Consider the following 16,708-nt stretch of genomic DNA (forward strand, 5'->3'; position numbering starts at 1 on the left):
AGAAGGCATTTGTATGAAAATACTTGACTGTCACTCAGCAGAACATACTGGTGTTTAATGGTTTTCTGGGGTGCAGGAGAAGTCAGTGCTGCCTGTGATAAATAGCGCACAGAGCCAGAGCAAAGTGCCAACCGCAGTCCCTGGGGCTCACGCTTCTCTGCTTTCCCAGTCAGTGCTGAGTTCGAGTATTCAAACAGTTTGTGCAGAGAAGTGTAAAGAATTATGCTTACAGAAAAACAAAGGCATCATCTGCTGGTGTTGAGTATATAGGTTCACAGTGGAGACCCATTTTCCATGACATTTCAGATTACCAGACATTCCTGATGGCATCATCTGAGGTGAATGAAAAAAAAAAAAGGTAATTCTTAACACCAGTATGAATATAACTGGCTCCATGGCTCCACAAGGCCTGACGATGCAATGGCCCTGGACCATTCAGGAGAGCAGATATGTTGTATCCACATTGAAGTGTCATCTGTAGGAGCAAGAGTTCTAGGAAGCTGTAATCAATACACAAATGGAATGGATTAAGAATGCACTATCTCAATTCCTCTGTTTACTAGCTCACTAAATTTGGAAACTGATCCTCCTTTTAAGCAATTTAATGTTTTTATTCGGGTTTAATATCCAAGAAATATTCTTTTTCTCCCTAACAGCAGCTTCCATCTACTTCTAAAAGCAGTAGGGGGTTTCTTTGCAGAATACTTTAGATCAAGATACACATAAATGAGACTATTTACAATCTGTGTTTCAGATGACATGCCCAGTTTGATCCTAGACCTCATTTTCCCAACTGACAAACACAATTCCTCCAGGTGACCTCCTCTAGTAATAGATTTATGAGAATCAAGACCAACATCAAGATAGAAACTATTATTTAAACTTCAGACTCAGTTTAGTAAATTAAGCAATTGCGAAGTTTCTGAGAAATCAATGGATGTATTCATGGTCTTGTGGTTGGGAAATCTTCTAATCGCTTCTTTTGAATGTCTGCAAGTGTAGAAGTTTGGGTGATGCACAAGAATATTTGGGATTGTAATTCTTGTCGTTCAGTAAATTTGTCCCAGTCCTTAGAAAACCAACCAGAAACGCATATTTAGAGGCTTAGAGGAGAAATGCTGTAAGCCCTAAAAACAAGGGCTGAGTGTGATGTTCTACCTGTGTGGAGATCCTCTCAGAAGAGAGTAGGGAGGGGAATAAGCCAAAGCATTAAATGTTAAAGGTCCTGCGACCAGGAACACATGGGAGTCCAGACAGCCCATCGTTAGCTAAAGCACGTGGCAAACTCAAAGGCCCAATTTAAAGCTGGCAATATAAAGTCTGTGTAGGCTGCCAAAGAACCAGATGTCCCACGCCTGGAAGACTGTACTGACTTTTTGCTTGTGGGTCCTGTGATTGATATCCCACAAGGACAACATAGAACATAATTTACAATCTGATGTGAGGTACCATGGTCACTGGCATACATAAGAGATCTTGGCATTTTTCTCCAGCAATTGAATAGGTAACTAAAAAGTCCAATAATAAGGTGGCAGTGTTATTCATTTAATTTAAAGGAACAATTAAGTTTTATGATTGAAGAAAAAGTGTGACCTGAAAAACATTATTTGAGCAGACAATTAATACACTAGGGTTTGGGAGCCCCTTATTTTACCAAGAAAAAAAAAATATAATTTTGAGGAGCTCGGCTAAGGAAAAAAGGCAGAGCTCTTATTAGATGCTAAGCTTTTTGTTTCCACGCAGGTAAAAAAGAAGGCTTAATGGTCTGAACTGCTACTAGTGAAAACCTCACTTACTCCCTGGTAATCACTCTTCCCTTGAATTAAGAAGCATTCATTTCTGGCTGAATTCTGATTTAATTGCAGTAACTCCATCTAAACTGCCCTGCAGTACCTTGGCTGCCCTCCCAAAACTCTAACTGGCAAAGCAGCAACTCTGCGTTTTTAAAGTTCAAGATGTGCTTATAGCTGAGTTATGGCTTGGACTATTCATGCTGAATGTGACGTGATGAGTTTGGCTCTTCTACTGGGAGAAAGAGCAGAAGATGGTGAAGGGGCTGTTGGAAAAGCTCGGCCACTGACACAGCAAAGCCCGTTAATCCGCCACGTACCACGCTCAGAGCTGGAGCCCTGTGGCATCTCTGGGAGCAAGCAGATGTTATAGCCTCTGTTCTAACAACCTACAGCTGATTTCCTCAGACATGCCTACATTTTTTATTGGTTGCTAAAAAGCATGTACCACACTGGTTATTTGTTAAACATCAATCTGGAATCTTTCTTGCTAAACCAAGAAAAAGCGCAAATGCAGACATCTTCTTTAACTATTATGTCTTTGCCACTGAAATACCAAGATCTCAATTTGAGATTTTTTTTGTCATTCATTATGTTTAGACAATTCACTGCTGTGCTGTTAGAAGAAAACACTCCTTGCTGCAAAATCTGGATTTAGGAAACATGGTGCAAACATGTTCTGCCTAACAGCAGGCAGACAGCAAATGCCTGGGGCATTCTGTAATTGTCCTGGGAATATGGTTTCTAAAACATCTCAGATTTATTACTGTAATTTTCATCAGATACCTGATACAGTAAATGTTTCTAAAGGTTTTATAGTTTTTATCTTAAAAAGACAGATTGTTTAGTCTACCTTACTGAATGACATCATGCTATCTGTACTTTCTTTATGAAGGCAGTTACCTTTGTGTGTTTTGCCTTGACTTAACAGGTTTGGAGGTATAATGGATGCCTTTCCCATTTCAGAAACATCAATGCATACATTTCTGTGAATGTATAAAAACATAGATATAATTTTTAGTGAAAAGGGACACTGCTATCAACTTCATCCAGGATGTGTTACCTTGGGCTCAAATGAATGGGGTAGGTAATGTCTCCTGGAGCTATCTTTTACAACCTCCTGCTTGCTTGTCTCTTAATTTACTTACTCTTTACGTTTTCCAACTCTCACATCCAGAAAACTACCAACAGCAAGCAAATAAACCAAGAAAGTCCAAAGCGATACAGAAGAACAAGATACTGAGTTCATAGTCTGTCAGTAGAGTCTTGCACTTGGGTATCAGCTGTTTCTCAGCCTTGCTCGTAACAACTCGGCACGTTGAAAAATGGAGCTTTGTCTCTTAATAACTGATGAAAACGATCAGTTTTTTTCATGAATGCAATTTAGGTCATTTCCTGCTACCATAATTCACAAAAACAAACGAAATGCCAGAGAGCTGTTGTCTCCTTAAACAAATAATCTCCATCCATAGTTATAAACAATTTCATACAGCATTTATTGCCTTCTGTCCAACTGAAAACAAATCCCTAAATTGAATGTGTTCATACTAATAAAAAATTGTTAAGCTCATTTTCACCAGTATAAGACTGCTATTTATCATACTGGCTGGGTCCACTGTCCAAAAGAACTGTATTAGACCTGAAACTACTGTTACTTGGTTATACTGCAGACACATGACAACAAAGAACTGGAGTTATCTGCTGATCCAGCAAGTGGTAAAATGCCGGTCCCTCCCCAGAACGCTTCTGCAGGCCGATCACAACGAGACATGAGGACAACGAAGCAGACGCAGGGGGTGAGAACAGAGAGGCAGGTTTTTACACAGCAGGCTGTAATCTCAGCTCAGCACCTGCACAGCCAGCAAAAGGAAAAGTCCTTTGAAAACGACAACTGAGAAACTATCTACAGAGGCCTTCTGTGAAAGAACTTTTGATGCCAAATGCTATTTCCATCAGGGAGCTGTTGCTTGCCAAGATATGTCCCCCAAGCATCGTTTTCACTAAAAATCTGCTTCTGCTGCTGTAGCACACATTGATTTTATCAGATAGAGCCTCTCATGTACTCGCTTCCCACCTAAAGGTAAAATGCCGGAGCGAGGGAAAAGAAAGATGTGTTTGGTCTGTTTAATTTTGCCGAGTTTTTGGTAGATAAATGGACCAGCAGAGCAAGATTAAATTTCACATGAAGAAATACAGAATGTTTGTATTGTCTTCTTTTATCTTGAGTGAACAAATTTTGAAACCTGCGATCAATATTGAACCTTGGCCTTGCTCTATATTTTGTCCTAGAAGAGGACAGCTACTTTGATATACCTGAAGGAATGGGTTTTAGCAAAATTATAAATGGAAGAGGTTTTTTTTGGAAATTGTCAGCACCAATACATGTCCACTAAATACGAAAATCAGAACCTACATACACAGCTGTGTTCACTTTTGTGGTTAATTTTTAAAAAATCCAGCTAGAATCACTTTATCGCCTTTTATGCAATTATGCACTTACAATTTAAATTGTATTTTTTACATTGTACACAGAGATAAATTGATAAAGTGAATTAATTTTCATTTGCAATTGCAAATTTAGAGCTGTACAAAACGATTAAACTGTCAGCTCCATATTTCTGTAGCTTCTTTCTTGTTATATTTCTTTTGTGCCCAGCTATCCTTACATAAAGTTTAATGGAAAATAAAGCTGGCATATTACATGGCTAGGAATAAACTGCCAAAAACTTCAATTATGCAAGAGGCAACGTAATATATGATGTGATACTTTGCATTTACATCAGAATTTGTTTTGGTTTGGTTTGTTTTTTTTCCATCTCAAATGAAAAATTTATCTTTTCATTGTACTTCCATTTTTATTTTGTAAAACAGAGAGTGGAGTGACCTAAGCCATACATCAAGACAACGTGCAGCCAAAACAGCAAAGGCCTCTTGGCTTTGGCTGCCATGCTCACCCCACAGGCAACGTTTCCTTCGCTTAATCCCTATCATTAAAACAACTCTTACTTCTTCCATCATAAACTTGAATTTTGAACTCCTCCATCCCTGTTTCACATGAGTAATAATTAAGTTTAAAACAACGAAACCCCACAGGCAATGGGGACACAAGTCTTGAATGCACTGAAGAGTGTTTGGTGTCCTTGCACTGAGAGCAAACTTCCTTGTTTTATGAGCAAGTTGCCCCTGCTAAAAGCGAGCATCCGCCTGTTCCTCATAGACAACAGATCCCGGTCTTCTTCTGACATTACTTCATTGTACAGCATCTGGTGTTTTATAGCCATGCAGTTTAAAAATAAATACTCCACATGCAATTTGATAACTTAAAAAATATTACCTTAAATCCGCCCATTTATTTATTCTTGTAAGCAACAAAATTCTCTATACAAGAGCTGATTTAAGAATTCCTTCTTTGTTTTGCTTGAAGTTTGTGTTATTTTTTATCATGAAAAAAGTAACATTTTCCAGTGGGGCAGAGGGACTGTTAGTTGCTAAACACACCACTTTCCTCCTGCATAAAGTCATTTTTTTGTTCTGTTCATTTGATACGTTTTAACAGAATTATTATTTAGCATTTTAATTGGCCAGCTACTCCATCATTAAGACTGTATTTCATTAGCTCTAACATGAGAACTGAAATCTGATATAGACCCACTACCTGCAGAATAAACTTTTGAAGTGTTGTATGGTGCTTCCCTCAGTTAATTATGGCACTTCAAAGTAAATACACCTGAATATTAGAAACCTGTTTCTTAAGACCTCCCAGTTTTCACACTCTTGTCTTCTAACCACGCTGGGGAATGCATCTTGTCTCCTATTTGCTTCTTATTTGTTTTTTCCATTATAACTGTGCAGCCTGCAGCCGGCGTGACTTGCTGCAGGCTCCGCGACTAAATACATTCTAATTCAAAGACCACCCCCAGTGCAGTTGCCATACATAAAAGCTCACGCCTATTTTTTCAGCAGAGATAATGGACACTGGACTAAAGAAAAACAATGCAGAAAGATCAGATTTCACAGAGCATAGTGTGGATCCCTTGTTCTCTACAATTCTGTAAGCCTGAACTGATTCATGGCACTGTCTCACTGTCTGCAAATTGGTAGGCCTGATCTGGCCTGACAAGGTAAATCTTCAGGTCTTCTCTCTCTTACAGTTTAATTCAGCAGAAGCAAAAGATCAAGTTTTTCTGGTCCCTGGACCCCTTCACCCACCTTTCCTCAGTGGAGCTTTTATACTATTTGGAGAGGTTGCCCCTCATAAAAAGGAGACATAAGGCTTAATTCACCCACAACACTAGTCTATACTGACTCTTTACTGTGTAGGAGACTGGCTTTACTTAGCTTTTCCATCACCTCCCAGACACTTAAGCTAATTAATTTTTCTGTTGTTTTGTGCTGTTTCCCTATCTGTTTGTGTGTGATGTGTGTTGATCATTGCAAATCATTCTCTGCTTTGGTCAGGCTGTGGCAGCACGTGCTGATTCTATATTTCTTGGGTGCCTTTTTGTCCATCACTCAACATTGGGCCAAAACGTGCCAGTTATCTTATGAAGAAGAGATGGTAGGTCAAAGGAAAGAGCGATGAACATAGGAAAAAAGACAGGCTGGTGGGCTGCATGCCACCCACTGGCTATGGACTAAGCATACAGGAAAGAGAGGGGCCTGGGTGCAACGGAGATGGATGGTCCTGAAGACTCCAGGTCTGTGACACCTGCTTACATACTTCTGAACTGCAAAAGCACTTGAACTCACTGGACACCTATTTCCTAATTTGATACACATTTTTGGCAGGTGAGGATAGATGTAAGCCCTTCAAAGAGGTAACTACCACATGCAACAAACAGCATACACCATAGAGGGGAGGAAAGGCTGAAGCCCCTCATTCCGTCCTCACCAAATCTGAGCCTATGATACTCATGTTTCTGTCTCCATGTCTGCTCAGAACCATCCGCCAAGGGTAGATCAGTGCCTTTGTCATGTGTGTGTCTGACAGAGGTTGATGATGTCAACCAGGTGACGTTTCTTTGCCTGGGACGCCTAAGATATATGATACACCAAATGTGCTCAAACATTGCATAGCCCATGCCAAGAAGACTGAAGGTGAAACAACTTCATTTTTCACAAAGAAGGCAAATTACTTCACTGTTATGTTCTATTAACAATCCCCATATATATTTTTAAGCATTGTCACTACCATAGGCAGATGGATTTGGGATTCAGCCTGTTGATAATGGAGTAAGATAAAGACACGACAAGCTCTTTGTGCCACAGGGTATGTTCACACTGTGTACTGCTGGCAAAGACACGAGCACATTCGTCTGAGACACTCAGCTTATTAGCCCAGACTTGGCAGTGTGCTTAAATGGTGAGTCTTGTTATTTGGTACAAATGTCAGGCAGAGTATGTTCTTGACTTCTTGTCCTATTCAGTTCAAGTGAAGCCAAGGTTTATTTCCCTGTTAAAACCGCACTGTGACAAAAAAGGCACAGCTCTTAATATAACATCCTTATTTAAATGTCTTCCCTGCTTCCTTGACAAATAAAGTTATTGTTTGCTTAACATCAACCTGTTTAATAAATATAGAGATTATTGTTCTGTAGAGACTATCACGTTAGACTTGTTTGTTACACAAAGGACTTACAGCTTCTTCAGGCATTAGGAAGGACGAAGTCCCCTTGTTTCAAAAGCCCACATGTGATGATGGTTAGTATCAAGGTTAACTTTTTTTGCACTTTTAGGAAGGTCCTTCTTGGAAAATAAGCATCCCACTATTCTCTCTGTGAGCCTGAAACATTCTTTCGAGATTGCTTCATTGCCATTGGTCTGGAGAGGAATCTGGCAGTCATGATTGATCACGAAGCCAAATTCTGCCGAGGTAGAACCACAGTGTGCTCCTTGGAGTTCACACCTGGAATTAACTGGTTTCAGACAACTATCTCCAGTGCATATGGGCACAGGGAGACTGAGAGGCTTGAGGTACGCAGGCAGGTACCAATAAAACAGCCATTCCTGCCCCTTCCCTGTGCCAACCCTAACACTGCAGAGGCGCTGCAGCAGCCTGATCACAGGCTGGCAAGCTGAAAGTTAGTTTAGAAAAAAGAAAAGTGCTTTTTTTTCCTCCTGAAATTGGCTCGCTGTAGGCAGAGGAGTGCCAGTCCCTGAGCAGGGGCTGCACATCTGGAGCAGCAGGAGCACGACTGCTTGCCCTGGCAGCAGCTGGCTGTGAGCAGGGTTTGGCTGCATCGCTGCCCTGCAGCCTTAGAGTAGCATCTGGTGGTAATCTTGGTAGGTGTACGGCAGAGTAAATCAAAGAGTGCACCAGTTTTTCATCAGGCCTGCTAAAGTCATTTCTCACATCTGTCCTTGAGGCTTGACTTTCTTTCAAGGTCCTATCCCATACTCATATAACCCAGTGCCTGACTTAAATGCATTAACCTGTTCATTTATTTCAACTAAGTTAATACCTTCAGTGCTTTGGGAGAAAACAAATGAAAATTGTCAAAACATTCACATTTAAAATCCATCTACAGGATGTAGTTTTATCATATACGATACATGTCCGTAAAAAAAAAAAAAAAAAAAAAAAAAGGTTTCTAGTCTTCTGGCCTAAGCAGCTGTTATGTTGTTATGTTATTTTGTATTTAAGTTGTGCTGCCCTTTATACTGCTTACCTGAGGTTCCTGAACCTATAGGATACTGTAATCATGAGTCATTATACAAATGCAAGACAAAAACCTAAATTTAAAATTTAAAAAGCCTCTTTTTCTCTGAGCTGACCATGAGGTGCTGCAAACTGTATCATTACTCTCCTGAGGTACCCGATATGTGGTATAGCAAACAGTAAGTTTTTCTTAGAACAATCTTACTGTAATAAACCATCTACAAACAGGACTTTCAAAGACCTGCTTTGATAGCCTCCCCTGCACAGAGGTCTTAACTAAGCTGCAGAACATAAAGAAAATAAAAAATGCTTTGATTTGAGAAGATACAGGTGTCCTTGTCCTCCTGGGTGATGTGCAATGCCTGGCTTCTAGTTCCATAACAAAGCAGTGAGGTCCTTGGCCTTCCTCCTCATTTGGTTAGCTCAAAAGGTGCAAAGTATCAGAAAGAACGGAATGTACTGTCCCCATCCATTTGTGGGTCCAAATATCTTTTCAGTTCAGAGTACTCTGGCCCACCTACTATTTGGTGCCTTGCACAAAAAGCAGTTTTATGGTTTTCTTTGCAGATAGCTTCCTTACAATCTATGTCTGTTAAACATCTGATTCTGATCTGATGTATCGAGGTATAAATAAGTAGCACCCTTAAAATCTATGCACTTTTGCCGTAACACCAGTATCAAATCAGAACCACATCTTTCTACTCAACCATAAGAACAAAGCCTTTAAATCAGAATCAAAATTTACTGAAAGAGAATAGGATTGGGCTTAATTGTCTCCAGAAGTTTGCTGACTGTAGGTCTGTTCCTGCAAATCTGAGACCAGCAAAAGTCTTGTTAAGTTCTGTAAGGAGTCTTGCCTGCAGCCGGGTTTTTAGAGAGCAGTCTAATGTACAATTATAATTATTGGTTCTCATTTTGCAAATAAACCTGCTTATCATTGTAAATAGAATGGAGAGTACAGGATCGACTGAAGGTTGTTTTCTGCATGAAAAATAATATTTATAGCATGAATATGTAAACTAGTTGGGCAGAGGACAGTAACAATACTGTTTATTTTAACTTTTTTTCTGTGTAGAGGGTCAAACTGCAGGAAAATTCTACTTATCTCCTGCCTGTCCACAAAATAAATCATACTGCTTGAAGAGTAAAAATACTCAATGGTGAACTACACTGCCTGTTTTCAGTTTATACTGCTATATGCACACTCACAGCAGGTTTTGCTTGCGAGACTAATGAACAGATGCCAAATATATGATAAAAATATCTGTCTCTTTCTCGACTTTTTGCATGAACATGGTGCACCCATTAAATACGACATCCTACAATAGCAGAGGGAGTACAATTTCTGTTATGTAATCAGAGGTACAATCAAGGAGAAAATATAAGTGAAGGACAGTTCTGCAAAACAGAGATGACAGAGTTTACCTCCTGGAGATAGAGAGAAATGATTAATGGCGGCCATTCACCTTCAACTGGATAAAGCAATGAACGTTTCCTACGGCATTTTGACCATGTAAGGCCATTTCAGACATAAGGATGACATTTTTACAGATATAGAATTTCAGGAGGCCTTGCGATTCTGTGTATTACGCAGTGTGGGATACAGTCCCATGCAGTGTATGAAATTAAGAGATCTCTACATATTATAAGCAATGTATTCAAGAAAAACAGATTTTTAGCTTCCCTTTTGCAAATTTGCTCCTTCCAGAACTGTGATTTTCCTTCTGAACTACAAGTGAGTTCTACTGTCTTTTGTGTGAATTACATAGTTTAGATTCCCATTGTTTTTAATATGAGAAAGTACGTATGTAATTACTCTAGTATCTTGTCCCCTGTTAAGTGCTTGTTAAGCTCCTGTACAAAATATTCAGAGTTGAGAACATCATTTTAAGAAACAGCAGCAGCAGCTAGAAGTGGATGTAGTGTGGAAGTGGGAGCTTTGGAGTTCACTGCAACTAGTACCAGATACTCTGGGAAAAGTGTATTTCTTTGACCACTTATTTCCATGAAACAGTGAAAGTCGGTGGATTCGAAGTGGAAGCTTTAGACTGAGGGTCTAGATGGATATGATATATGAATAATTTTTTTTTAAAGTATCTTTGTCTTAGTACACCTTAAATGTATCCTGGGTTTTTTTTCAGAGCATAACTGTTGGAGTCAAAACCAAGCCTGAACATGAATTTTCTTTAATAACATGCTACCTTCCCATTCGTAACATATCTACTTTTAAAAACAAAGAAAGCATAAATGTGTACTGGAATTGGTTTTGCACTTCCCAAAGAATTATTCTTATTGGAAGACCATAGATTGCACCTAATATAGGAAACCTAGGAAAAGCTCAGAGCTCCCATTTATGGGTGCAGATTTTGCCCATGTCCTGCTTTTTGAAGTCTTTCCTTACTCCCCCTGCTCTCTGCCCCTCTCTTCCACCTGCAGAGTCCAGACAGGAACCACAACACCATCCAGTGGGGTCCCAAGGTGGACACGTGCGGGACCAGGTTCTCATGGTGACGTGAACCCGGAGATCCGTTTAGACACAGCCATAATGAACAGGGAACATCCTCGCCTGCCATTCACTTCGCCTGTGCCATGTGGATGTGCACTCTTGTTCTAATTTGTTGTGGTTTTTTTTTTCTTTTAAATTAAAAAAGGGAAAGAAAGAGCAACTGAAACACTTACTATTTCTCATTTATAATGAAGAGGGCAGAGACATTTTAAAAGGTAAATTTAACATGTCTGGACTTAGAGGAGAAAAAGAACAAAAACTTGGCAGTTATAGTTTTTTCCTCTTGCAGAACATAAAGCATATTGTGCAGGGGGAGTATCAGGTGATGAGAAAACACAAAATTAAGAGTTGCGGTGTTGGGATGAGAAAGGGTATAGTGGTGCCATTTCACTGATCTGTGCTTTTTTCAGGAACAAGTAGTGCTTTGATTACATTCGAAAAGAGGATACTTAAAATTGTTTGTGCTAGAGAGCTCACAGCCCTTTACCTTTTAGAAGCTTCCTGACACCACCCAGAGAAGCACTAAGTATGGTTTTCATCTGAATTAATATTATTGACTTTGATCTAATACTGGTGGTGTGCCTTCCAAATGCTTTTTTTTGCCAGTTGTATGACATTTTACTTTGACTTGGGGGTGGGGAAGGAAAGCCAAGCAGCAGAGAGAAAGAACATTTTTTAGACAGCAAAGCAGATCTTGTAGTCCCTGATTAAAACATTTGGAAAAAATCTGCAGAGAGGAACAGCACAGAAGGAGTTCTTTTCCACTTCTCAATTCCCTCAGCAACTATTTTTCATCACACTCCCATGTGTTTTTTCCATGCCACAGAACAATTCTCAGCTATTGTGTGTAAGGTATTGTGGGATCACAGGCACTTAGCTGTGGTATGTAGGGATATTAATGGGCATTAAAATACCTGAAATTCGCTGAATGCTCTCAGATTTGATATCTGTGCTTATCTACATGAACAGTTGGTTTATGCAGTTTTCAGGATGTGATGTCCCAGTGGTTGCAGCATATTATATCTAGGATTACAGAAGATTTATTTACTGTTTTCAGTTTCCTTGTTATCCACCTCAACATCACTCCCAGATCATTTTATAAGGTTGTTACATGATAATGTAAGAATGCACTTTAGCCTTCACCTGACCAAGACAAATGACAATTATCTGCAGGACTGCAACCCACAGAAGAATAACATTTTGGAGGAGTTAACATCTTGATCAAATATTTTACAAAAACTCTAAAACCTCCAGCAAAAACCTTAGGGAAGAACTGGCCAAGATTTTTCAGGCTTTGCCTGCATTTGATTATTTGAGGTGAGAGCAGAAGTGAGGTGAAGCACATTTCTGAAAAGGCTTTGGAAGAACAGGGAGTGGGACAGAAAATGTGCAGGTGGAGGTCGATGAGCTAGAGTAAAAAGATCTTAGTAGTGATTTTTAAAGAACAAATGAGAGAGATGCTTTTTGTCCTAAGAAATCTTGACCTGCTAATGGGAAGCCATCTCATTCTTCAAAGGATTCCTAAAAACAGGAAGACTGCTGCATTTGGTCAAAAAAAACCCCACAAAAAAGTCCATCTGCTCCAGCTCCCTACAATGGCAATCTGTCAAAAGACAACTACCCGAGGAAGAGTAACAAGGCAAAAGTATATGGTATTACCACTAAGCACTGTCCCAACCCACAGTTACTTTCAACTCAGTGATCCTCTTGGGCTGGATGTCATTTCAGTAGCATCCTTAGTAACTCTCTCTCCAATGGACCTGTCAAGACCCCCTGAATCCTTGTAAAAATTTCACATCCTTCAGCAAGGATTTCCACATCTCTCAGACCTGTGGGGTGAAGAAGTTTCTTTCCAACTTGGCTCCTACTAGATTCAGTTTATGCCTCCTACTTATTGTAACTGGAAGAAACAGTGAGCAGTTGATCTCTGCCCACCACCTCCATGTCACTCAAAGCTTGCAGACATGGTACACCCTAAATTGGTTCTATTAGAGACCAGAATCCTAGCTTACTTGGTCATTTCAGGCACTTGACTTGTTCCACATATTTGGTTATCCTTGTTGACCCTGTTTGAACCTCTGGTAATGGCTTCCTGGAAAATATTCCTGAATATATCATATCTACTCTCTCCAGACCCTCATGTGTTCTTCCCTTGTCAAACTCCCAAGCCTTTGGACAGAGCACACAAATGGGAGAAGGAAACACGTGTGTATGAGACTATAGTTTTGAGTTTGCTGTGAGGTGGCTGATTAGCAGTGTCTTTTAGAGGCAAAGGCAGTAGCTCTGAGCTCCTTTGGAGCTCCTGGAGGCACAAGAGCACAGAGGTGGGTTGAACTCCTGCATGTTGTGTGAGGCAGCAGAGGACAAATATACCTGTGCCTCAGTCTTTGCAAGAACTCAGTGGGCATGAGAGCTGCTGCCTCTTTGCTCAGGCTTCCCAACTGTCTGTTGACTTCCCAAAGATATCTGAAACAGATATGCTTAAAGATGTGTCCATACGGCATACCTGCCCTGCTCTGAATGCAGTTTGGAGAAGTTAGTTTTGAGAAACATGTGCAATGCCAATTAATTGTCTTAGGTCCGAGTTCTCAGCTAAAGAGCTACAATTGCTGTGTACTTTCTAGTGCTGGCCTGGGTTTATAAGAAGTGTTTTACATTGCTTTATTTGTTCTTTTTTTTTTTTTCCTCTCATCCTTTTGCCCTAACAATATTTATGTCTTTCACCTATATGATACAGCTTCTGACATGATAGAAACAACTAGGACTGAGACACATTTTTTAGCACAAAATGAAGTCAGATGGTTGGGACACCTCTTTCAATGATGAACATCAGAAAACTATATTCACCTCCTGACTTTCTTGAAAAAAGTCCCTAACAAACAAATTTTCCCCCTGGGTGAAGACCGGGTTCAATAGTGACAGCTATACCTGCTCAACAATTTCCAATCAATTGCACACACAGAGGAAATTAAATGATCCTGCCCAGGTCACTGGGCTAATGACAGATGCCTCAGAAGGGACAAGACATATTTGAAATTCTCAAGAAATCTTCATCCTGCTTCAAACTCATTTTTCATCATCTTTTATTGACACAAATAATGCCAGAATAGCAGAAATGGAAAATATTAGTAGAGTGGGAAAAATATCAGGTTATTTTTCCAGTTTGCATTACACATGTGGTACACATTCTGGTTTGTGTTACAAATGTGACCACATTTTCAGCAAGGCTTGTAAAGCTATCTTGGCCCCCTACCACAATTGCCTATGGACCAAGAGTTTTTAAAATGAACTCTAGCCCCTTTTCTGATTAGTGATTTTTGTTGTGCTTGCCCAAACTCTGGAAGCTGATGAGAAGACTAATTTTTCTGGGCTAGACTGTACACAAGAGCTTCTAGGACAAGGATCGACAGGGAGAGGTCATGTGGTCACACACAACCCAGGGCACAAAAAATTCTCAAACAACAAAATTATTTTAAAACTTTAACAAAATCAGTGAATTGTATTAACGAGCAGAGGTATGATACTTGAATCTGCATGCATTTTCTTCTATTTTAATGGACTTGATTATAGATTGACAAGCTTACTTAAACCTAGAGGATATTAAAATGTGTATTTTGACATCTCATACACCGATTATTAGATAGCTTATGTAAATAATATTCAGAAAAAGTTATGTACCAATACTGGGAATTTGTTATTAATCTCAATGTCATCTGGAAGCAAATTGAATACAATCTTGATTTTTAAAAAATTGGGTCTTACTGAGACCACGACTGTGCAATGGGCTCCAGACAGAGAGAACAGTGCTCCCGCACAAAACTTATGACGGGACCCTGGTTTTGGAGGACAGTTTAGTTTTCTGTCCTGTTTCTTTCTAGCACTGCGAGGAGGGCTCCTGACTGGGGTGGATGGTTTGGTTTCACACTGCAGATCAATACTGGGACCCGAGGACCTGAACAGAGACAGAGAAGCAGATGTCAATTGTTTAACTACTTTCTATCAGTAATAGTGACCCAAGGGGTGAACAGCTTCATATCACATTACCAAATCCTTGAAGCTCAGGGAATGTTTTTTTAAACTTCACTTTAGTAGCAGAATTTACATGCCTGGCTTGGCTACTTTAAAAAAATAAAAGAATAATAGAGCTCCTCCTTCCACAGGGAGGTGTGCTTATCCTGAAGAATTTGCTGGTCAGTTTAAATGAATTTTGTACTACATGTGAAAAGATGCTACTGGTATCTCTAATGCTCCTGCCTTTGGCTGATTTCTCATTTACACCATAAATCTTTTGCAGATACTGTATTGTTAAATACTTGCTAAAAACGAAGTCTCTAAACTAGGCAAGAATAACACACACTTCAGTGGCAAAGCCTAGTAACGATACTACAGTTTACCTTTTACTAGTTCAGTCTCTCCCTTTCTAACACACATTTTAACTTTAAATGGGAAACAAACAGAAAAAAAAAAAAAAGGAAAGAAAAAAGCACCTAGTTTGAAATACATGTAAAAGTTTTCGTTTGCTTACTGTTAAGGTTAATTAGGTCCCCTTACTGTTTGGGTTTTTTTGCATTCAGTAAGATTGCACATTGCCTAGCTTTTTTAAAAAAAACCCAACACTATCAAGTTCTACTAAATACGTTTCACAAAGGAAAATACAAATCTTCATTCATTTCAGAGCACGGTGAAGCCTCTAAAACTTTTTCCCCCCCTGTATAGTCGCAGTTTCTCTTTCTACAAGGACACTAAAAGTTTGCTGTGTTTTTGTTTTTGTTTTTGTTTTTTTTTTTTATCTCAGTGTAGCATCCCTCCTATTGCTATCAGAGACTCAGAGCATCTATGGCAAGAAAGCGCCGGAGCGCGAATGGAAAGAAGCAAACAAACAGCTCAGGAGCGGGAAGAAAAGCCTGAACACGCACAGACGAGCGGTTCTCGCTGGCGGCGCTGGGGAAACGAGCGGAGGGAGCGCGGCTGCGGGCAGAGCGGGGCGGCGGGCGGACTTACCCGGCGTAGCGGCCGCGGTGGCCGCGGAGCGGCAGCGCAGCCTGGAGGCAGAGCAGACAAAGGGGCAGGAGCCCGGCGGGGCGCCCGCGGAGAGGCATGGTGGGGACCCTGCAGCCACCGCCGCCCCAGGTGGCGGCTGCCGCGCACACAAAGCCGGCGCGGAGGCGGGGGCCGGGAGGAGCGGGGCGGTCGGAGGTGTCGCCGGTCGCCAGCGGCGAGGGGAGAAAGTCTGGGAAGGACGTCGCCCGCAAGCCCCGCCGCTCCTGGGCACGGGGATGGGACGGGGCGGGGAGACGCCCGCCCGCCGGGGAGGGCTGGGGGGTGCGCGGCTCCGCCGCCGCCCGGCCCTGGGAGGGGGGTGCGGGGGCTGGCAAGAGCCGGGCGGCAGCGAGCAGCCCCCCGCGGGCACGGCGGCTCCGTCGGGGCTGTGGGGAACTGGCGTGCCGCGGGTGGGCTTCGACTGCAGGTGCTGCGGGAAGGCAGCCGGCCAGGGGCCGGTTAACACGCGGTAAGGGGCATCAGCGGGGATTAGCGCCGTGATTTTCCCGGTTGGGCAAAAGAGTCTGATGGGAGGGCAGAGATACACCGCCATAGAACATCAGCGGTGGCGGGTCTGTTAGGAACCACGAAAGAAGGAGAAAGTGGGATTTCAAGTTACCAGGGTTGGCCAAAAGTCTCAGGCCTGAGTAATCAAAAGGGGAAGACAGGCTACTATTGAAATAAATAAAATAAAATAAAATCTCAGTGTTTTTT

General features: G+C 41.1%; 1 protein-coding gene across 2 annotated transcripts in view; it reads right to left on the reverse strand.

Annotated features, from left to right (window-relative positions):
• The window catches only part of CPA6 (carboxypeptidase A6), a 78,459-nt gene extending 62,243 nt beyond the window's left edge, over nt 1-16,216 (reverse strand). Inside the window, exon 1 of one of the 2 annotated variants that reach the window (XM_065053724.1) lies at nt 15,956-16,216. In XM_065053724.1, the coding sequence (XP_064909796.1) occupies nt 15,956-16,053 (98 nt within the window). In that variant the 5' untranslated portion in view covers nt 16,054-16,216. The remainder of the gene's footprint in view (nt 1-15,955) is intronic. The other variant, XM_065053723.1, reaches the window with a different exon arrangement.
• Between the last annotated feature and the right edge of the window lie 492 nt (nt 16,217-16,708).

This window comes from Columba livia, chromosome 2, assembly GCF_036013475.1.
Source record: "Columba livia isolate bColLiv1 breed racing homer chromosome 2, bColLiv1.pat.W.v2, whole genome shotgun sequence".
Lineage (NCBI taxonomy): Eukaryota > Metazoa > Chordata > Aves > Columbiformes > Columbidae > Columba > Columba livia.